This window comes from Labrus mixtus, chromosome 14 (assembly GCF_963584025.1).
Source record: "Labrus mixtus chromosome 14, fLabMix1.1, whole genome shotgun sequence".
Classification (NCBI taxonomy): domain Eukaryota; kingdom Metazoa; phylum Chordata; class Actinopteri; order Labriformes; family Labridae; genus Labrus; species Labrus mixtus.
The window spans coordinates 13,548,234-13,570,879 of record NC_083625.1 but is presented as its reverse complement, the minus strand read 5'-3'; the positions used below and the strand labels follow the sequence as shown (position 1 = coordinate 13,570,879).

The 22,646-nt window shown below is 39.1% G+C and overlaps 2 protein-coding genes across 4 annotated transcripts in view; one reads left to right on the top strand and one right to left on the bottom strand.

The window, feature by feature from the left end:
• LOC132988064 (rho GTPase-activating protein 26-like) overlaps window positions 1-8,220 on the bottom strand; it is an 82,496-nt gene extending 74,276 nt beyond the window's left edge. The window contains exon 1 of the mRNA XM_061055179.1: window positions 7,495-8,220. Coding sequence (XP_060911162.1) covers window positions 7,495-7,648 — 154 coding nt within the window. The 5' untranslated portion in view covers window positions 7,649-8,220. The remainder of the gene's footprint in view (window positions 1-7,494) is intronic.
• A 6,667-nt stretch (window positions 8,221-14,887) lies between these two features.
• LOC132988056 (putative fibroblast growth factor 1) lies at window positions 14,888-20,955 on the top strand. 3 transcript variants are annotated; one of them, XM_061055165.1, is made up of 4 exons: window positions 14,888-15,033; window positions 16,384-16,603; window positions 17,591-17,694; window positions 18,567-20,953. In XM_061055165.1, the coding sequence occupies exons 1-4, from the start codon at window positions 14,992-14,994 to the stop codon at window positions 18,750-18,752; spliced, it is 552 nt and encodes a 183-aa protein (XP_060911148.1). In that variant the 5' UTR covers window positions 14,888-14,991; the 3' UTR covers window positions 18,753-20,953. The 3 variants fall into 3 exon arrangements, with proteins under 3 accessions (XP_060911148.1, XP_060911149.1, XP_060911146.1); XM_061055166.1 differs by lacking the exon at window positions 14,888-15,033 and adding an exon at window positions 15,468-15,499 and having other exon boundaries at window positions 18,567-20,954; XM_061055163.1 differs by lacking the exon at window positions 14,888-15,033 and having other exon boundaries at window positions 15,588-16,603; window positions 18,567-20,955.
• The last annotated feature ends 1,691 nt before the right edge of the window (window positions 20,956-22,646 follow it).

Genomic DNA, 22,646 nt, shown 5'->3' with positions numbered 1-22,646 from the left:
TGTTCACTGAACAAATGTCCGCAACTGTAAAAAGCGGAAACGTACTACAACGGTAAAGGTGCATGTTGTACAGTTTCTGAGAAAAGACATAATTTGAGTAACTGCAGACAAAATGCTGCACGCATTAAAAACACACACGCGCATACACTCTTCTTCTCTTCTATGCAGAGGAATGCTTTCTTACAGTGACACCCCATCTCGCTTTTCTCTCCCCAATTCTTGCTTCTTACCTCCTCTATCCTCTCCCTCTCCCTCTCTCCACAAACTAGATTGCTCTGCTCCATCTTCTCTATCAGGGCTTCTCAAAATAAGACCATGTCGGCTTTTAAAGACAACTACACCCCCACCTCCTCTTTCCCTTTTATTTTTCCTTTCTTTTGCCTCTTGGTGTGTACTCTGCCTCCACTCTGGACCTTTTAAAAAAGACTGGCCGCTCCCTCCATCTACCATTATTGACAATTAGTTACGGTGGGGTGTGTGTGTGACCCTCATCTATCAGCACAGTTGACAGTTGAGCCCCTGAATGACTGCTATTAACCCTTCTTTTTCCTCACAAACAGCACAGTGGGTGGCGACAGAAAAAAACAAAGACAGAAGGTTAAGAGAGAAAACGATTGAGAGAGACTTTAGATTACAGCAGTACGTTGTCCGCACCTGGGAATTCCCACTTTTCTTCTTTTCTGGGACATTTACACACATGTCTTCAACCTCAGCTGCTTGTTTGTGAGGCTGCTCAGGGCGGTTAAAGGTTCAACGTGAAGTCACAGTAAGCCCATGATAAAAGAGCTATTATCAAGACAGTGCTGAGGGTAAGAGGGCTGTTTTTTAAGCACTAACAGTTCACACACATGTCTGACAAATGTGAGTGTTCTTCAGGACAACCAGTCTTCCAGGATCACTATCATGCAGTGGCTTTTCAGGGAGTAGTTTCAGTTTTTGTTTAAAAGTTTCACCAACTTTACCCCCAGATGAATTACAGCTCCATTGTTTTTTTTCAGCTAAAAATGGACTATATAAGATAGAGCTGAAATAGCTGCTGAAAATGTTATGGTTCCGTCTGCCTTTTTTTTAAATCCAAATTCAACCAAAGCCCTCTCCTTCCTTTCAAAACCTCCAGCTTTTAATAAATGAAGACAGTGTCAGACGTCAGGGTCATCTCATCTACTTTAAAGAGGACATATTATACCCCTTCTCCACCTTTTCAAACAGTCCCCTGGGGTCTCACTGAAACATCTGTGCTGTGCTTTGGTTGAAATAAAACATGAATCAAGCACCAGAGGAGGTTTGTGACCCTGTATAAACCAGCTCTCTCAGAACGCTCCCTTTTGGTGTGTGTGTCTCTTTAAATGCAATGAGCCCCCCCCCCCGCCTTTCCAGGTAGACATCACTCCTTTGCTAGCGAGATGAAAAAAAAAATGGTGGACCATGCGCAAAAGTTTTGCTCTAGACTGGGGGTGGAGTCCGTAGGTGGAGATAACAGGGGAGGGGAGGGTTTTTTTTTTTTCTTGTGATGTCACAAGTTGAGCGAATTTGAAACGGAGCATTTTTCTCTGTGTTGTAAGACTTATGCAAACCACAAACAAAGGACTGGATGGGTTTATTTCACATTTTGTGGGTCGGTAGACACTCAGGTTACCCAAATATATGTTCAAAAAACACTGTCAAAGTGGATTTTTCACAATATGTCCCCTTTAGGGTTTGTTTGTTTGTTTTCCCCTAAGTGCTGCTTTGATTCAGTATGTTTCAAAGGGACTGGGTGGTTTCTTTGGGCCATACATCATACACGTGTTACTTTCTCTATTTAATGTTTCCCTTTTCTATCTCACTTAACCACTGTTCTGTGCATCTGTCAGCCTTACTCCTTTATCCTCAATCAGTTAGCATCAAGTCATCAGTTTGTTGAAGTTAGCAATCATACAGGTAACATACTGAACATGTCTCAGACTGCAGCTTGTCGAGCGTATAAACCATGCAAGTATAGCTCACTCAGTCAAATAATAATGGATATATGGAAAACATCAATGTCAACATACTGCATTTGTGAACATGTGTGCATAGAATCGTACATACACACAGCTAAAACTAACACACTCTCTAAGTCTCCAGCTGCACCCTGAGCTCAGTTCTCTAATGTTCCATTTAATAGTTAGGAAAAATAATCAACATGACAGAATGACTTAAATGTGTGTGTGTGTGTGTGTGTGTGTGTGTGTGTGTGTGTGTGTGTGTGTGTGGGTGAGATGATGTGATTGTTACATGTCCTAATGGTAAGATGACTCTTTCAGACTCAAACATTCCAGGAAGCAGTACTGTCAGAGCAGAGGACAATGACCTCATTGTTAAGAACAAGTTCACAACAGCTGAGCTCTGGGACTCCACGCCAGCAACAAGCATTGGTCATTTATAGTTACAGGTTATAGCAGTGATTTAATACAGCTTTAAAAAAATAAAAATAAAGAGTAACGAGTTCCACTGATCTTCATGACATTTGGTTCAGAGGAGGATCGTGATTTTTTGACTGGTAACTGCTAACACAACACGACGATTGCTAATATCACAGAGTGGCATATGTATGTTGTAAGCTTAATTCTTTAAGGACTCAAAAGAAGTATAAATGTCCAAAGTCACAGGTTAAAACAACCAGACGTAAATAAGCACAGTAAACAGATAGCATCCCACAGTAGCATCGCGATAAGGGGGTATTATAATTTAATTGTGATAAAAAAAAGTTTGTAGGCTGCGTCAGGTTAAACTGCCATCTCGACCTGAGCAGTGCAAAACCACATTTAGCCCCGGGATGTGGATGTGAACCCACAAGGAGGACCAAAGGCCGGCGGTGCAAGCACTAACGTTTGGCAAGCTAGGCTGCCCGACCCGTTGACAATTTTGTTATGAATTTTGCTCCATTTTGACAGTTTTCTGAGTGTTTGCTTACCTATATACTAGTTATTTAGTCTGACTTTAGATTTCCGTTAAACCAACTAGGAAATGATTCGCCTAGTAACATCCCTAGTTTCAAGCAAGCCTAAATAGTTGATTTTAAAATGTGTCCAGCCTCTGACAAGGCAAAATGCAACTCAAATGTTAGGACTTAGGGGTGGGCAGCAGATTTGAAGGGGGGCACACACCACCCCTGGCCACTCCCTGTATCCTCTCCTATCATGTCAAAAAAAAAAACTGTAAGAACCCATTCAGCAACTCAGTTATATTCATGATTAATAAGCTGTGTGTTTTTGAAGAATACCTGCATCATTTCATTTCTGCAACCAAAACATAGTGATGATGATGTGTTGTAAACAAAACTTGTGTCAACCACTACTCAATGTACATTCCACAGACTCCTCATGCATGAAGTACTCAACTGAGCCAAGTGACTGCAACTTAAAAGAAAATACCTTGAGTCAACATCATGTGTCGGTGTCACATAAAATGACTAAACACAGTGTCTTGTTTCCATCACAGCACCAGCGACTGCCCAGCTGGTAATTAGGGTTTGTTTGGCTGATTGAGCAGTGTCATGTTAGAGGTGGAGTGGAGAACCAAACATTTCTACAGGCCCCGTAATGACAAGCTACAACTGCCCTGAAATGACATCTGGCTCACACACATTTACACTCACACACATCTGTGACCGTTCAGATGCATCTTCCGTCTTAGTTCGTTTATGTCTCAAAAGTACTCATTGAAGGGAAAAGTTGTGGTTTTCAAAGTCTATATTGAAACAGACTTTATGTGTGTGTTAGTTTGTGTTCAACATAGATCTGTGTGTGTCTACAAGTGTTAATTGTGACATAAACCAATTAGGAGCCCACAATGACGACAGAGCTGTTGTACATTTAAAGTGGTGGTGAAAAATTCATCTTTATGAAATATTACACTAATGATCAAAGACACAATCGAGCATGTGATTCTCACGCAAAAAGAAAAAGAAAAAAAAAGATAATAATAGTGTCTGAAGCTCGGAACAAAAAAATTTAATTAAAGTTTATTATTTTAACTGTCATCCAGCCAAAAAAAATGTGGTGTCACATAAGCCGGTCTCATAAAGGACTCCTGAAAATATCTAGATAATTTCAGGAGGACTGCTCCAGATATTCTCCTGACCTAGCTGTTTATATGCTCCTCACAGCGGGAGACTATCCCTGTCAGACAGGAGGGGGTCGCCCGGGGTCTCCTGAGGTAACACGTGGCATAAAAAAAAAAAAGCAACAGAGTCTGCTATACGACGCTTTTATGAGAACATCTGCCTTAATATCAATGCTATGTGTAGTTCCAAGGAATCACGTTATCAACAAAAGAGCGGAGAGCAACATACTGACAAACACAAAACGTAACGCAGCCATTTAATGACATGCATGGAGATCTTAGCAGTCGCATGCGCTGTGTTATGCGTTAACAGTTCAACTCAGCTAGTGTTATATGTGTAAACAAACTTCCTGTACCTTCTTTGAGACAGACAGCAGCGGCAACAACTGCTTTACAGTCGCTTCAATATCTCAAGAGACACATGAATCCTGTCAAATCAGCTGTTATTACATCAATGGAATGTATATTTTTCCATTTATACCAAAGAATGCTGTTTATGTTGTGATTAAAGGTGTTACATATAGGCTCTATTGTAATATCTAATGTTAACATCATGTCTGATTATTAGACCGTTTTTTTTTTACAGATCCAGGTGCAATTTTTTTCGGTTGACAAAATGCTCTCCACACTTGGACACATTAATTATTCACAGATAAAAACTTCCAGCTGCTGGCTTCACAATGCACCCAAAATGAATCCTCCACAGAAATGTGCTCCACAGCCCGGAGCTGGAGAATGTGATCATACAGTAGTTCACTCAGTTGACTATACATTGGTTCGTGTTTTAATCTTCAACAGTGTAATGCTAGAGTCCTGCAAAAAACCCTACCTTCATCAGGGTAAGATATACAGTAGTGTTGACGTTTCCTAAATCTTTTAGATTGGTTATATTTGAGGCTGTAGTCTGTACTTGGTGTATAGTGAAATGCACTGAAGTTCATTTATATCGTCATGTTTACCACATCCATATCAATAAGAAAAGACTAAAGAAACATGCACCTCTCTATATCTGGATTACGTTAGCAACATTAATGGATTTTACGATTGTTTTGAAAAATCAAACGATTGATCCAGTATTTATGAAGCCTTTCCTGCTCATTGACATGCAACACTGCAACAACGTGTTACGATCAAAGACATCGTGAGGGTGATCCATTTATCACAACTTAAAGTACTTTTTAATAGCTATAACAATTGTCACATGTTTTTGTTTACTGTCTAATGTTTATCATTATAGAAGACATGGATGGAAATGAATATCATGTCACATGTTGGACTGAATGTTTGTGTAAACATATGTGAGGACTACAACTAAAACATAAGTGAAAGAGGTCAGCAGACTTCAGGCCTTCTCCTCCGGCAGCAATTGGTAACTAAACTGATATTTAAGGGCCTTCCCGGGACACTCACACATCCTCTAAACGCACCAGGGGGAGCAGAGGAGGTCAAGGTGCGAACAAAGATCCAGCAGGAAAGATGAACAGCTGCACAGGGAACTTCAGAGTGCTGTTAGAAAATACATTTTAGAACTGATTCATCTTGTGTGTGTCAGGCCAGCAAACACAAACAACACAGTGTAGTACAGGTTTAAAAAAAAAAAAAAAGAAGATTAACTCGAACGATTCGCTGACTTGCTCTTTGGCCACAAAGAGTTACAATGAAACCTAACAAGCAACTGACTCTGACCTCAGCCTCGGTGAATCAGGGCCATGCTGTTTGATTTCTAGACCTCACCAATGGACAAAAGCAGAATTGTCTTTATAGCTGCACATCAGCTGACAAAGCTTTGTGGTGACAGACCACTGAGCATGTTTGTTTTTAAAGGTACAGATGATAACACCGGCCTGGAAAGCTCTGGTTAAACAGAGGGCTGGTCTGCTCTGGGCTGTTTGCATGGCAGCTTATATTATTCACAAGTTTGTAATGCTTATAAGTAGTAACTGCTTATACTATGCTAGAAAGTCAACCAGGAGAGTTTTTGATAATATTGCATAAACTTCCTCAGGAGTTTGGCCTCTTATTAAATCATGATGATCAATACAATTTTTTTTTTTTAAAGCACTTCAAAGACTTCCATTTAGGCTGAGAGTGACTATAATTGCCAGACAGTTTTTTGTGATACAAGACATCTATGAGTAAATCTCTTCAGTAAGGATCATTTCACTACAGTTTTGTCTAAAGAAGTGAAGCACCGGTGCATGTGTATCTATGGTGCCGCATCAATTTCATGCTGGCAAGCTATTAAATCCAACTGCTGATTCAGAGAAGAGGGTTGTTTTGTTTTTTATTGGGCAGAAGAAGTCACCTGTTTTCATGATCAAAGGTTAAAGAAAAAGGTCGGCAGTGTTTGAGTCTTTAACCGTCTCTGAGAAAGATCAGCGACATGCAGTTTGTGAGACAGGTTCATGTGACATTTCAATAGGAGGAACTGCTTGCAACAATACCAGTACATCAAAATCTCATAGCTCATTTGGGAAAAAAAAGACAAAACATTGGTTTCGGCATTGCATCTCTACTTTAAAGTAACCGTTCAGGTTCAGTTGTGGTTCAAATAGTGATTTGAAAGGAGGGTTTCAGATTATTATTTTTTCTTTAAATGTATATTTTCTATGACAATAGTGTGGAAAATATGGTTAGAAAGAAGCTAACCCTGCCATGAAATGTATATCGTGTGCATATTTTTTCACCTCAATGGTTGCACATAAGTTTATGTTTGTCTCTTCATAAACACTGTTCTTGAAACTGTGAGCATTTCCACAAGAAACTGGAGTCAAAACCCCTTCTATGAATACACAAACGGAGCCAATAACGCTTACTCTGATCATGAAGTCACACAAAATGTTGGACAACTTGCAATACAGTGAAGTCCGGCATGAGTCCGTATGTCTCTAAACAGAGAATCCTAGAGAAAACACAGCCTCATAGGATTCCTAAGTTACCAAAACATAACCACATCTGGTCTTATTTCACTTGACTATAACCTGCTCCCGTTCTTTAGGATGGACAGGGACACCTTATCAACACTAAACAGCATCACACACGTACCCACGCACTCATGATTGTGAGTTTGAGAGACATATTTCACACACACCTCTCTGCCTCTTAATGTCTTGTAATGTAAGCTGATGGGAACAAATGTGCTGACAGCTTTCAGAGGACAGGACACTGTGCACTGAGCACTCAAATTCACCCGCCTTGTCTAATGTGCCTTATCAGTAAAAACACACACAAACTCGTTAGTCCAGTGTTGGTGGGATAAAACTCTGAGAGAAATTCAGATCTGTCTTTGTCACACACACGTATGCATCTCAATTTTGTCAATGCTCCTCCGTGCAACAAAACTGCTTATGGATCAATGCCAATGAAATGACCCTCGTTAAGTAGCCTTAAGGACAGTCATTGACTTACATTTCAGAGCCTGGATGAGCGCCTTGCCGTCTTTTATCAGCTCCTTGATGAACTTGTTGGTCTTGTCCAGCTCCAGCTCGTGGGACTTGAGTCTCTCCCTGAACTGTGGACTGTCCAGGTAACAGTCACTGAACTCCAGAGCAGGTAGTCCCATCTTCGTCTTCTGCTAAACCACAACAACCTGGGCCGCCCGGCAAAAGAGCTCCGAACAAGAAGAAGGAGGAACAAGAATAGGAGGAGGAGGAGGAGGAGGAGGGAGGAAACCCCGAGCTACTGCTGCTGCTTCTGGAAATGATGGACAATCCAATTACAACATGTAAACAAGGGTGGAGGTGTATCCGAGAGAGATGCCTACCTACATAACCTGGGTTTTACAGTAGGCTATACGGTACACACATAAGTTGAATGGCAGCAGTCCGACACACCACCCAATTCAATGAGATAAAAAAAAAAAAAAAAGTCACAGCAGAATAATTGTAAAAGAGGAAACAAGTGTCCACTTGCTCAGGTAAACCGGTGCTGCATTCCTCTCGTCAGGGTCATTGTGGACCGGACAGTCACCCAGGGCGAGGAGGATGAGGTGGAGGAGGGAGAAAGAGAGGGAGGCAGCCAAAAACAAAACTAGCCTCGTAAATGCGGTGTCTCCCCTGAGCGGTTTTAAATGCACTGCTTTTTACTCCACGGCCCCGCTCAGCTCAACGCTGCTCCTCACTGTAATCAACCTACCCCGACACGGATAATCCCCTGATTGACGTCTCACTCGGCCAATGAGAAGGCCGGGATGGAGAGCTAACCGTCCGGGGAGGGTTTGTAGGGAGTTACTCCAAATCAGAGATAGAAAAATAAAGCAGATGGGTCACTCTGATGTTGAAAAAAAATCAGCAGCTTTTAATAGTTTAGTCTTAAGTTCTGCTTCTCCTTGGCGTGCAATGCTTTGATGCAAGTTCTGAAGTTAATTTACCATTTTAAAGTACTCATACTTAAAAGTTTGTATTAATATTAGGCTACTTCTGGCTACCTGATTCCAGGGGGAAATATTAACTTTTTATTCCAATTCACCTGTTATGGCCAGTTAATGAATAGATACAATAATATACAACAACAACAACAACAACAACAACAACAACAACAATAATAATCATAATCATATTAGCCTATATTGACGATATGTTGGCTACCAATAACTGTATTAAGTCATGTAACATAACCCACTACTGTATAGTAGTAGTCCTTGTCCATGCTAGCAAGAGTGAAACACGCATAATTATTCATTTTTAGCACAGCATAATGTACATGTCTGGTGCATTGAGATAATCATACAAATAAAGTTTAAGATAAGCACATGCACAGTAGCCTACTTAAAAAAAGGCGAAGATGACTTCCTTCTAAAATAATAATAATAATAATAATAATAATAATAATAATAATAATAATAAAGTAGCCTTGTAGCCAAAACGAATACAGTTGTAGCATAATGTGCAATTCTTGACTCTTTTTCTCCCCAAAACAAATAGTTTAGATGGCCTGTGGAAGTAAAAAAAAAAATCAGATATGAAGGGGGGGCTATTGAGTAATCAGAATCAGCTTTATTGGCCATGTATGCTTACACACACACACACACGCACGCACACACGCACGCACACACACACACGGAATTTGTCTTCAGTAACTGTGCTCTCAATGTACAAAGTTAAACATAAACATAATATAAGCAAAAATAACACATAAATTAATATGTACAAGGCTAAATAAGACAGCAGTGCAGTGGTGAGTAGTGCAAAAAATAAAAATGCTGACATGAACATGATAATAAATATATAGTTATGTAACAAATGGTTAATATATATGAGGTAGAGGTTTTTTTTAAGCGAGTAAGATGGACATATGTTGATCAAACACTTTAAGCATCGAATAAATATGTTGAAATTTTCTAAATTTCATTTTACGAGGTTCCCCAGTCAGTGGCAGTTCGGAAGTGGAGGGAATTCATCCCAAACACGAAGGACCAAATAATTGTTTTATCATTACATCTTACCCATCATAGACAATCTTTGAATACAGCGGGCAGAGAGAGATCCTGGCTCGTGGGAGGAGCCGGTGATGTCATTTCACGCAGAGCGGGGAATTTCTGTGGATGGGAATCTGCCTTGGATTAAAGCCTTTATCACTCTCTGGTGCCCTCTGCTGACACTACACTACGTTGCAAAAAAAATTGATTTAACCGCCAATTTTATGTGACTCTTCTCATTCTAAAAAACATAATGGTTCATATTTCAATGGGAAAAAAAGCTATTTGAAGTTGTGATGCAACAGCGAAGTCATATAGCCTAACAAATTGTACCTCTAAATTTTAAACTGAAAGACAAACCAGAAAAAGATAGACCATAAATAGGGTTGCCACCCGTCCCGTAAAATACGGAATCGTCCCGTATTTTACACTTCGATATTGCGTCCCGTTTTGAATCAGTACGGGACGCGGTTTGTTCCCGTATTTCCAAGATGCCTTGAACTCAGCATCATTCAGCCGGCTAGTTCCCGCCTCCTCGGAGCGTCCGTTGATTTGTTTGGTTCTTTTTTTGGCCGAGCTCGTTAGTGATTGGGTGAGAGAAAGTCATAGGAGTCAGAAGGAAACATATCTGCAGCTGCCTCTGATACCTGCACCGTGCACCATTGAAACGTAAACGGATGCAGAAATACAGACGTGAGCTGAAAGTAATGCCTGGCTTGACAGTGTCAGTGAAAATGAATATAATGTAAAGGAAACTATTGTAGGCCAACTTAATATATTTTCTTCCATGTTTATAGATAGGTTATTCCAGTATAGTTTGGATAGTGTGAATATTTTTCGGTACGTAAAACAAAAAGATGACATTTATTTTAGACAAATCTGTATTCACACTATGGCCTGGGCGAGATATCATCAATACAACATCAATATATGGACAGTAGACACTTAATTAATAGAATAAGAAAATAGTTCAAAACCATATTAATAGTATCATTCATGATTTCATGAGAAAACAACAAAAACGACAGAAAGAAGGACAGAATAAATGAATAAAAATACTATTAAATTCGTACCGTTTATTTAATTAAAAATCTGTCATCTTACTGCTCCCCTCTATGTTACAGCAGTGTCACAAGCACTTCAATAATACTCTGTTAATGAATTAATGTTAAGTTAATAACTTTATTTGAAGTTTAAGTTAAGTTGTAAATTAGATAGGTCTATCTAGTAGTAATCATCTGCTGAAGTCCTGTTAGGTGCATTTCATTGTGCATGCATTACTGTATCATAATTACTGTGTTAATAAAGCACTTAAAACTTTAAGTATGACTCTTATTACTTCATTAAAACCACGTTTTAAATCATGATTCATGATGACACCACAACTGGTGCCCCACACCGTTGGGCCAGTGGTGCTCAGGCCCCTGCTGAGTTGCACCCCGCTGTGGGGTGTCCTTTATTTTTCTGCTTGGAAGGTGGCAACCCTAACCATAAACCTACTACTCAAATAATAGGCAAATAACCTGAGCAGCCTATCTGCTTGGACAGCATAACACAAACTTATTGTATTCACAGTATAATGCAGTCACAGTACTGCTTCTTTGCCATCTAAATAATAACACATTTATATATATTTGGAACATAACATGCATGCCATTGACACATGCACAGTTTGTTCTTGTGGTTCTTGTGTGAAAACAGCTCCGATTTAGCATGCCACTTCCTCTGTAAAAGCACAGCACAGGCACAGCGTCTGCTCGCTTATATCTCTCCATCACTCACAGTGTGGTGTAGCCTCTAATGATAGCCATTGACAGGAAGTCACTGAATGCTGTTTGCATGAAGTTTAAAATGCAGAAATGCTTGTTCAGATTTGACAATTTGTATAGTCAGGTTTATGTGCTGAAAAAGATTTGCTGCATTTGTCGTTCAGAGAAAGACGAAAATCACTGAAAACACTGTAATAACTGCCTGAAGCACTGGAGGGAAACTTGACTTATTAAAATGGTTAAGCCCTAAAGTTTCATCATGTCATCAGTTCTTGAACCAGAATACAGTTCACCCTTTAACATGCTGCATAAACTGAATTATTGTAAATATTTACATATAAAAAGGGTTTCCTCCTTTCTCAGGAGCTTTTCACCCAATCCAATGTGGTTTTACTTTCAAATAATAATCCTGACCTCTGGCTTCTTTCTAAAAAAAAATCCACTCAATGAAAGTACAACTGTATACTGTACATAATATTAGAAGGATTAAGTGCATGACATTTGTTGACAATATGAAAAATGTAACAAACTCCCGAAAAAGAGTAACATTCATGAATATAATGAGTTTATTTCTTTTCTAAGTTCAACATGGTTTAGAGGCTCTTAAATGACTGAATGGTTTGGAGGACTCACCTGCCTCATTTCTTTATAGAACTGTCATCAAATATAAATTATTATTGGTTTCCACGGTTCATTGGTTTGACCAGGCAGAAATCATTTAAGCTTCTTTATATCATAGCAACTGCTTAATGAATGAGTAAAAGCAGTCACATACCACTGAGAGTTTTAACAAGCCTGAGCTGGTTTCCTATTTTTGTTGTTGGTTTGTTTGTTTAAGAAGAAACTAGTTGACATTGAGAATAACTAGCTGAGTAGCTCAGTAAGTACTTGGTATGGGAACCAGAGGGTCGCTAGTTCAAGTCCTGTTACGGACTCAGGATGGAATCGGACTGGTAGTTGGAGAGGTGCCAGTTTACCTCTTGAGCACTGCAGATGTTCCCTTGATCAAGGCACCTCACCCCCAGCTCCTCAGTCCAGGACAGCCCCATCACCCTGACATCTTTCCATAAATACTGTACATGTCTCAGCCCTTTCTTTGTATGTGTGTATTTCAGGCCTCTGTGTGCGTGTAGCATGTCTCACAGTAACAGAGTGAAAAGTTGTAATTTCCTCTCAGGAAATAATAAAGTATATTAAATTAACAAAAGTTCTAGTGCAGAGTTCTAAATAGTCAGACTCAAAACAAAAAAAACAACAGGACTGAAAGAAAACTAGCGACCTTGAGTATAGTGCAGTTCATTCTTTGCAGTTTTCACCTGATGCATGATGGGTTATTACAGACCTGTATGTTTCCCTCTGCTGTTTGTCCCTCCTCCCCATCCGTTGTCTTCAGCTCTGCCCAGGTGAAGCTGATGATCCCCTAACGAGGTGCACCTGGCCTCAATGCTTAAAGGCACAGTGCTTGCTTCAGAAAGAGAGAGGCTTTGGGAGTTGGGACTGCTGTGCTGTGCTGTGCTGTGCTGTGCTGTGCTGTGCTGTGCTGTGCTGTGCTGTGCTGTGCTGTGCTGTGCTGTGCTGTGCTGTGCTGTGCTGTGCTGTGCTGTGCTGTGCTGTGCTGTGCTGTGCTGTAGAGTAGAGTTGTGAGTTCAAATTTGTTTAATGATTTAGTTTGTCTGTTAATAATAAATCCCTTGGTTTTGACTTTGGTAAGGTGTATAATGTGTATTTTGGGTCAATTTGAGGGCTTGTAGTTAGCCCCATAGGGCCGCCTTGTGGTGGGGTGTTACACTGATATTTTTCCATGCTGTGCAAAGGGGAAATGATGTAAGGGTTTTTTGCTGAAAAGTAACCTTTTTCTTTTGCTTTCCTTTCTTGAGAAAAAGGCTGTAATAATGGTAAGGCGTAAAAGGCTGAGGTGAAGTTGTGTAACTGTCACGGGGATGAATTTTAGATCGAAGAAGGGCTGAACATGCTCCATGATAAGAAGATGGAGACAATGTAACCGCTGTGAAAAATTCCCCCAGACTCCTGCCCGTCTCGGCTGTTTATTATCGTGGAATTGCGAGACAGACATTGAAAGAGTCCAAAAATAGATCTGAGATTCTTGGAAGGCATTTCCACAGTTTAGAAATGCCAACAATCCTAACTACATACTGAAAATATATTCCAGCTGAGTGCTTTCACTTAGAGGATCATCATTTAGAAGACTGCTTTGGAAAATGCTTTTGCAAAATTATGAATTATTAACCAGTACCATCCTTTTTTCATCTTTAAAATTTAAAATGATTCTGTCACCACAAAAACAGGTTCAATCTATCTGGATTTATTGCTTGATGTAACCGTTTAAAACTAGAGTGTAATCTGTGTACAAACAGAAATCGTCCAGGAAATGTGTGCCTTGCCTTTTTTTAACGCTGATGATGAAGGTTCCAGTTACTAAACTGTAACCTGAGAGGCAGAGTGACTCTTCACTGACGTCCACGTCCTTTTTTCAAAAATAGAACACTAACTGTGCTTTTCATGTATGAAGAATTGCAGCAGAAATGGCACACCATCATCGCTTACATCATACTATGACTGTGCCTGCTTTCATGAATTCAGTACTCAATATTTAGCGAAGTTACAGTGGAATTGAATAACTGCTTTTTAAGGGCAAAACCAGACTCATGATGAACAGCCATCTGCAGCAACAATTTTGAACCTTGAAGGCATGTGAAGTAGGCTTTGTACCAACGTTTTCATTCACACTGTTTCTCCTGGGTTGAGCCACGAGACTTATTTAAGAGGAGTTCTGGGAACTGAAGAGGTCCTATGTGTTACAGTTTGAAATGTATCTCTCTCCTGTATGTTGCCCCACATAACATTGCGAATCATGATTACATTTCATGTTTTTATTTATTTATTGTTATTCTGGTATTATTGAGTGCTTCATAAATTACAGAGTCAATGTAACTCTTATTGTTTCCATCTCCCTGTCAGGAATGGTCACCTAAACTGTAGATTTAACTCTGTAAGATTGTGTCAACCACAGGCAAAATACTGAGAAAACCTCCGTCTCAATTATTTACTGATATGACAATGAAGAGAGCGAGGAGTATCCCAGCAGATAATTCCCAACCTCTCTTCTTCCGGTTTGAGCTGTAGGAGGCGCTATATAGAGTCCGTCTGGCAATTAAAATATCTTACATGACTCTGTTTGCTTGTCTGTGTGACTGACTGGCTGAATGTGTTTATGCTGTTTTATTTATCTGGAGAGCCTAGGGCAGATCTCCACCTCTAGTGGACAATACAGATTTGATCTATTCTGTTCTATGCTAGGCACATTGTGTGTTAAACAAATAAAGTCTGATGGCTCTTATCTTTGGAAATACTGTGTTACTTTTAGTGGACATGACTGTTAGACTGGGTCAGAATTCAAACAGACTGCCCTGCTCATTTCCAGGCTCTCACGGCCTGGATGCTTACAGTCTGTCTTGCTCACTTCTCATGTGGTAATTTTAGTCTTGACGTTAGCCTGTTAAAATGACTCCTCTGACGTTATTAGAAGGGTGGTGAGGTAAGTAGGGGGGGGGGGGTGGGCTACAAATACAGACATACCAACTCAAGACTCCAAAGGCTGATCACTTCTCTGGTGGAGACAAGGACAAAAAATTCCCCACAGAAGAAAAAATAGAAAAGATCATTTCATAGGAAAAATACAGTAAAAAAAAAAAGAAGGACATGCTGGTTCATCAGGGGTGCTGTCACATGACTTTCTCAAAGGTAGGAGACTGATTCACGGCATGACAGGAGTCTTTGTATATTTGTGTGGGGCCTGTAATGTTTTGTTAATTAAGGTAAGTTTAAGTTACAAAGCTGGTTCTGTTCAGCATCCATTAACTGTTTCTTTTTTTATTTTTAAACATATGACTTTCAATGAGAAACAACATTGTTATTATCAGCAGAATTTAACTCAGAATTTGCCCAGACATGTTCCTCTTCAACCTTCAACTATCTCCCTCACTCACCAATCCAAAACACACACACACACACACACACACACACACACACACACAGGTTACTTTCTCACACTCTGCACCTGCACTCTGACTCTGTCAACGATTGCACCTTTGATGTCATTCCCACCAGCAACTCTGTCCAAAGGTCCATGTGGACCTATCAGGCCTCTCCTATTCTGTAACAGCAGAATTTTTTGTGTCATTTTCTAAGGAAAAACCTCAGCTAGTGGGTAGGCCTTACATTCCTCTTGTGGTTTTGCACTACTCTTTCTTTCTCCCTCTCTTCCTCAATCTGTTTCTGATGCTTTTCCAAGACATTCCAGATGTGGGATAGAGCCTGGTCTGGCTCTGTTGCAGTCACTTTCTACCTCTTGCTGAAAATGCACACTGCTGCTTTGGGATTTTTTAACCTCTCAAGAAGAAATCTTGGCTTTAAAATTGGCTTTATTGTTTTCCTTTTATTCGATACAATTTCAGGATGCAGGCAGTCAGACGACAAAGAGGGCTGGTTGGGTTCCAGTATTCCAAGTGGAAAGATTTCAAGTGTTTGGACACTAATTTGTTTGACTCGACAGTAAAATGTTGAAGCCAGCTGATGCATTTATACCTCAGCAGCAGTGGGAGGAAAATAGCTCTTGTGTTTCACTTGTGGATTATAAAGTAATTTGTTAAACTGTTGCAAGTACTTGTCAGACTTTTGCTTGCACTTGCAACATTTCCAGCAGGGGGAAGCAGTTAATGCCTTTTGTTGTGCCCACATGTTTCTGATGTTATCTGGCCTTGCACAGGTTTAAGGTGAAGTTGCATCACTGCCATCTGGAAATTATTATCACAAAGAAAAAAAAAAAAAAAATCTACGTGATGTAAGATAGGAAAACACGTGTGGTCTGGCCCTGGTCCAAATCCAATTCCATCACTACAGGGGGAAAAAAGTCGTACCTTAAAAGGTTGACTGAGAGAAACAGATACACAGAGCGAGGGAGACAGAGATAGAGGGAGTATTTCCTCTAATCTTATCATGAAGTCGTCCTCCCCTTGCTGTATTCGGTCCTGTTTCAGTCACAGTCCAGGAGACATAAACAGTGAACACGCTGGATCTGCTCTGTCGTTTCAGACACGGGGTCATCACGCTGCATCATCATCCCAGCCTCAAACTCTCTGCAGGATGTCCGAGGGAGACGTGACAGTCCTGCCATTCAATCCTGCAGCTCTGGATCTGTCAAGACAGGAGAGCCGGACACTTACAAGGCTGTACAGCATGAACGGAGGATATCACCTGAGGATTTTACCTGATGGGACTGTGAGTGGTGGCAGGCAGGAAAATGACCCATACGGTGAGGAAGGCATTGATTTGTATTCTTCGTTTGGGGGGTGGGCTTGTTGTATATCAGAATCAGGACCAAACTAAAGATGGAGCAGTCCTCTTGCTATGGTGTTTTTTTGGTTGGTGGTTTTTACTTAACTGATGATTTAAAGTGTTCTTTGTTGTCCAGTGATTATAAATAAATGAGAAGAAGTGCACTTAAGATGCTTTGGTTAGAATTGATTTAGAAAAAGTGACAAATGAAAGAATATGAGTGCAAGGTAATTATTACTTAAGCAACCTTTTCAGAGCATATTTATAATCCATGGTGATAGTTCTGCTACAATCTAAGAACACATCTGCGCTCATCAGCCTCTCAGCCCAATGGCCAACATTTCTGGATTTCCGTTGGAGCCAGCAGAGTTCTAGTCAAGGCTTACTTTATCTTTTGTCACATACTGTTTACAATCCAACAAGCAAATAGAGAAGAGAGAACTGAGTTGGATCTGAGTGATGATGTCTAATAGCGGACTGTAAGGTGAACTTGCATGCAGATATATGTTTAGTTAAAGCTCAAACTATGTCAGACAATAAGTGATGGACACAGGATTTAATTGGGGCTGATGTGTTGTGCTTCTTTTTTTTTTTGCTTGCCCCACAAACTGTTTTCCTGCATGTTAACAGAGCTGCTGAAACACCAGTGGACAATACTCGTTGGCCTTCTTACGAATACTTCAGCACTACGTCACCAAAAATTGCCTCTTGTGCTGACAGGCTCTGTATTCTGTCCAGAGTCTGTTAATATAGATTAGTTCCACTATGGCTGCTCAGTAATTACAGTATGTTTTCACATGTGCACACCCTGTGTACATATTTAGAAAGAAGCCTATGTTCCCTGATCATTTGGTAAAGTATTACAGGAGAATAAAAAAAACATGGTGTTCATTTATTCATGAATGAATTATTAACTTAATCATTAAAAAAAAAGCAACAACCTTGTCATATTCATGTGTTGCAGAAGTCCTGGCCCTGAAGGCTGTGAGTGTAGGAGTGGTGGTCATCAAAGGCGAGTTGACTGGAAGATACCTCGCTATGAACAAAAAAGGACGCCTCTACGGATCAGTGAGTTTGTTCTTTTCTTTTAGGTTTGAAACAAAATGACTACCGTGAAGTAAAACTAATATGAGGTGAAAAGTGTCAAATCATGGTAGAGGTGGTGCCAGATGTATCAACGTGAAATAAGAACCCGTGCGTGTGAGATTAAGCTTGATAATCCCTGCAGTTTAGTAATAGTCTGGTTATTTCCAAATCTGCACAAGACTGGATATTCACAACGCTAAAGTCAGAAGATAAATCACAGTGAGCAATATTTTGTCACAATCAATCACCTGAGTAACATAAACACTTATTAATTACACATTTGTAATATAGATTATTTCTATAGTTAAGCATTTTATTCCATTAACACAGTAACAGAGATCAGTAGACAAAAGGTTATACTATTTTTACTCAATACTTTTGTGTGTTTAAAGGGGACATATTATGAAAATCTACTTTGACAGTGTTTTTGATTTCAAATTGTGATGTCACAGTGGGATTCTGGTAAAAAAAAAAATACCCTCCCCTACCCTGATATCTCCACCCATGTACTCCACCCCCAGCCTAGAACAAAACTTTTGTGCAGGTCTGCCATTTTTATTCTGATTACAGAGGAGTGATGTCTACCAGTAAAACGCAGGGGGGGGGGGGGCTCATTGCATTTAAAGAGACACACACACCAAAACAGAGCGTTCAAAGAGAGCTGGTTTATACAGGGTCACAAACCTCGTCTGGTGCTTGATTCATGTTTTATTTCGACCAAAGCACAGCACAGATGTTTCATTTAGACCACAGGGGACTGTTTGAAAAGGTGGAAAAGGGGTATAATATGTCCTCTTTAAATTCATTTTATCAAGATTTAGAGACTCAACCCCTATTGTGTTTTCTTGTCTCAGCAAGCACTGAATGATGAGTGTTACTTCCTGGAAAAGTATGAGGAAAACAACTACAACACATATCGCTCTCAAAAGTACAACTGGTATGTCGCGCTGAAGAGGAACGGCCAACCCAAAGCAGGACCTGACACCAACCAGGGTCAGAAGGCCGTCTTTTTCCTGCCGAGGCCTGCAGACAGCATGTGAAGAGAGATGTCAGCAGGAACTGTGGACATGCTCACTGAAGTCTTTATGTGCACATTAACTGATCCAGGCAAAGTTTCCCATTAAAAGGTTGGTGTAAACCAGTACAACAGGGCTGTGACGCCTGGGGCAAAGACTAGCTGTTTTTACAGGTAGTTCAGGCTTTAATTTGATGTATATCAGTTAAATGTGTCTATTCCTCTGCTTTATATGGTCAAGTTAAGCACCTTACATTAATAATAACTGGGATACAGTATTAGCTAATATCTGTTCTTCCTATATGCACATTTAGTCCCTTAAACTGCAGAGAGAGAACATTTCTGTGAAGTATATCTGTTCATGTCAGTCTTGATAAATAGATGTTTACTTTGAACCCTGCTCTAAAATACCACTGCTGGAGGACAGCACAAGCTGCTTTTACACAGAAATAGTTTAACAGTTGATCACGTCTGGCATTAAAAGACCATCAGGGCAGTAAACATAAAAGGCAGACCATCTGGATTGAACTAAGAATGAAGAAAAAAAACAAAATCTCCAAAACAGGGAATTATCAACATAATGACTTGAGTGCATTGCTTAATAATACTGCAGTATGGATGGATATTTGCTACTTTTCATCTCAAGCCAGTTTTGTGTTTGTTTTGTGTCTACTTTTGGTCTATTTGGAATAGTGCAAAAGGTAATTTTATGAAAGATAAAAGTTCTACAACTTACATAATATTAGAATATGTCTTAACTATCGATCACCACCATAAGTGTAATAGTGTTTTATATAGGACCACTGTGTGAGGGATCTACTGACAATCAGAGTAATTGCTAGAAATGGAATATTATACTGTGTATAATCACCAGAAACTATGTCATAATATGATTTTCATTTCCTGATAAGGCACTTGTTATATCTACAGAAAAAGAAGGGATCCATGGAGTCACCTACATTACTCAGCCTGATTGTAGAAGCTAACTTCTAGTTGTCAGAGTAAAAGGCTCTCCTGTCGTTTGAGAGGGGAGACTGAAAAGAGCGAATATCAGTTGGTTGTGGTCTGAAACTTTGACCTAAATGCCACTTATTCCAACTAACTGGTGTATACACTAGACAAAGACGAAATGATATAATCGTTGTGCAACAATGCTACTTCTATTTATAGAGGGGTTCTACTGACCAGAGTGAAGAATGTTGATGATAGATTCAATATAATGGTAACTGTATTTTCAGTATGTGCCGGATTCAGCTGTAACTTTGTTTCAGTGATCAGTGAGGTTATTATTATTTTTTTGTATTTGAAAGAATGATGAAGCAGAAAAAATACAACCAAGACTTAAATGTGGCGCATTGACTTTAAGTAAGAAGAGGGAAAAAGAGAGGGGCCGTGTATGGACTCTTCTTCTTTTCCAGACCACAGAAGTCACAAAAAGTTTTCTTTCACAGCAGCTGGTCTGATCTTTAAATGTTTATCTATTTTCAGTAAAAACACTATTACTATTACACTATATAGCTGTTGCATTATTTTAGGTCAAATTACTTTTGTGAATATTTATAAAGTCTTCTTGATAATAATTGTTAATAATATTGCAGAATGTTTTAGAGACTTTTAAAATAATAATTTATACGTTGAAGGAGTGGAAAGGCAACATAATCATCTTTTCATAAAGTATTATTATTGTTTGAAGTGTATTGAAATGTATCATATAATTTATCCTGTCTATATAAACAATGAAAATGTTTTATCCAGCATCAAATACATCCATTGCTTTCCCTCTGGTAAAATGTGAGTTTGTGAAACTGTATGTGACTGTCTGTGTTTATAATAAATTACAACGTTACAGGTGTTAAACAGATGTGTTCGTCCTCTTCAACACAAACATCAGTAATAGCAATGATTAGCCACAAGGTGGGAGCATTGATTCATGTTGAGTTATTGTCACGTCGGTTTGAAATGAAGGCTTAAAAAGTTTAAAAAAAAAAAAAACTGTTTCAAGTCTTTGTTTTTTCTATCATGAAGTTTAAATGTCTCACCAAACCTCAGTCAAAACAAAACATGAATAAACATAATAAAAAATTAAGCAAATCTAAGAGACTGCATGTATGGTTTGTGGAAGTGTAAGGAATAAATTGTCTTAGTGAATGATGAATGACCTCAGTTCTGTTTAATAATACGGGGAGTAAAAAAATACAGCGTTTTCATTTTACAGAATAAAAATAAACAATGAATTATTGAAGTGTCGGTTCTTAACGTTTATGTAACCTTCTTGCCTTGATTTGACGACACATTTTCTGAAATTATCATACTTTTATAGTTTAACACAAATTTTATGAATTAAATAAACAATTTCATGTCTTATCCCAAGCATCATAAATAATCTTTGCAAGAATAACATTCAATCAAAATGTGTTTTAAAAATGTGATTAATGTCAGAGAAGCTCCTATCAGAAATATGGACACACATTTGCTGCAAAGTTTTGTACTGGACAGAGTTTTTATTTTGTGTTTAAATGTAGTGTTAAAAGTTAATGCAGCCTCAAAGACTGTGAAGTGAATGGCTTTGTGCATTACTTTTACATTTCAGTGAAGTCTTGTTGCTTTCCATTTGGAGTGACTGAGTTTGTCAAGTTGTGACAGATGATACCTGAAAAGACTTCTGTTCACCCTGATCGAGTATTCTCACCACATTTTTGGAAGTGATGGAAGTATTTGTCTAATCTCTACTTAATGTGTAACGGCTGGAACCGTACATGGGCGGAAACGTGTTTATGAGGCCAGAGTGCCAACACAAAAAAAGATCCCTTTTCACAAAAATAAATTGGGGAGGACTTAAAGTGCTATGAGCTTTTAATAACTGCAATATTAAACAGAGACTTAAACAGAGTGAAAATGAGCATTACTGGAAGAGCATTACTCATTAAAGTGTGACAAATAACTCATTTATAATTTGCAATACTTTAAAATTTCCAGTCAACGATGTTACTTTTGGTGGAGGTAAATTGTAGAGGTCAGATTAGAACTACATTTTGTTACTTACAATCCTTCCTTGCTTTCTCTGATGGTTTACTGGATCATTGGTTTATGTCTCTTCTGAAAAAGTCAGATTAATACTCTTATCGACTAAGATTACAATATATATTCATACATTTAATCATACATTAATTCATACATTTAATCCAATTATAAATTACTGTAAAGTATAAAAGATTAAACTTCAGAACAAGATCAATGTTATTGCATCAGATTGACAAATCTAATAATAATACATAGAAAATAGTAAAAGACTTTGTATAAGGTGCTAAAGAAGTGTTTGTTTGATCTTTGTAAATATTTAGGATTCATTATTTCTACGACTAAGCATTGATACTTGTACTTGAGTAAAAGTTGTTTTCTGGAATAATGCATTTGCTTTGTTTTATCTTTAATTGTTTTACCTAATGCAGGAAAATGAAAAAGGAACACGTTAAAACACAGAGACATAACCACTAAGAGATTCCATTAAATCAAGAATATTTCCTTTTTACAACAACCTTAGTCCCTGCAAAAAAAAACCTGTCCGTAAAAATAAACATTCAAAAACAGGTAGTTCTGTCAAATGTGAGGACACTGACCGGACATCGAGCTGCTGGTGGACAAACAGTGACTATTTCACAATCTGCAACCCCTCATTTACAGGACAGTCTCTCTCCTTCTTCCACCAACCACCCTATGTGGCAGCACACACACACACACACACACACACACACACACACACACACACACACACACACACACACACACACACACACACACACACACACACACACACACACACACACACAACACACAAACCTGGTTGGCTGTTGGCCTGCAGGGCTGTGCAGGGCAGGAAGGGAATCATTCACTGTAAACTGAACAAGGACTGGCTTCCTCT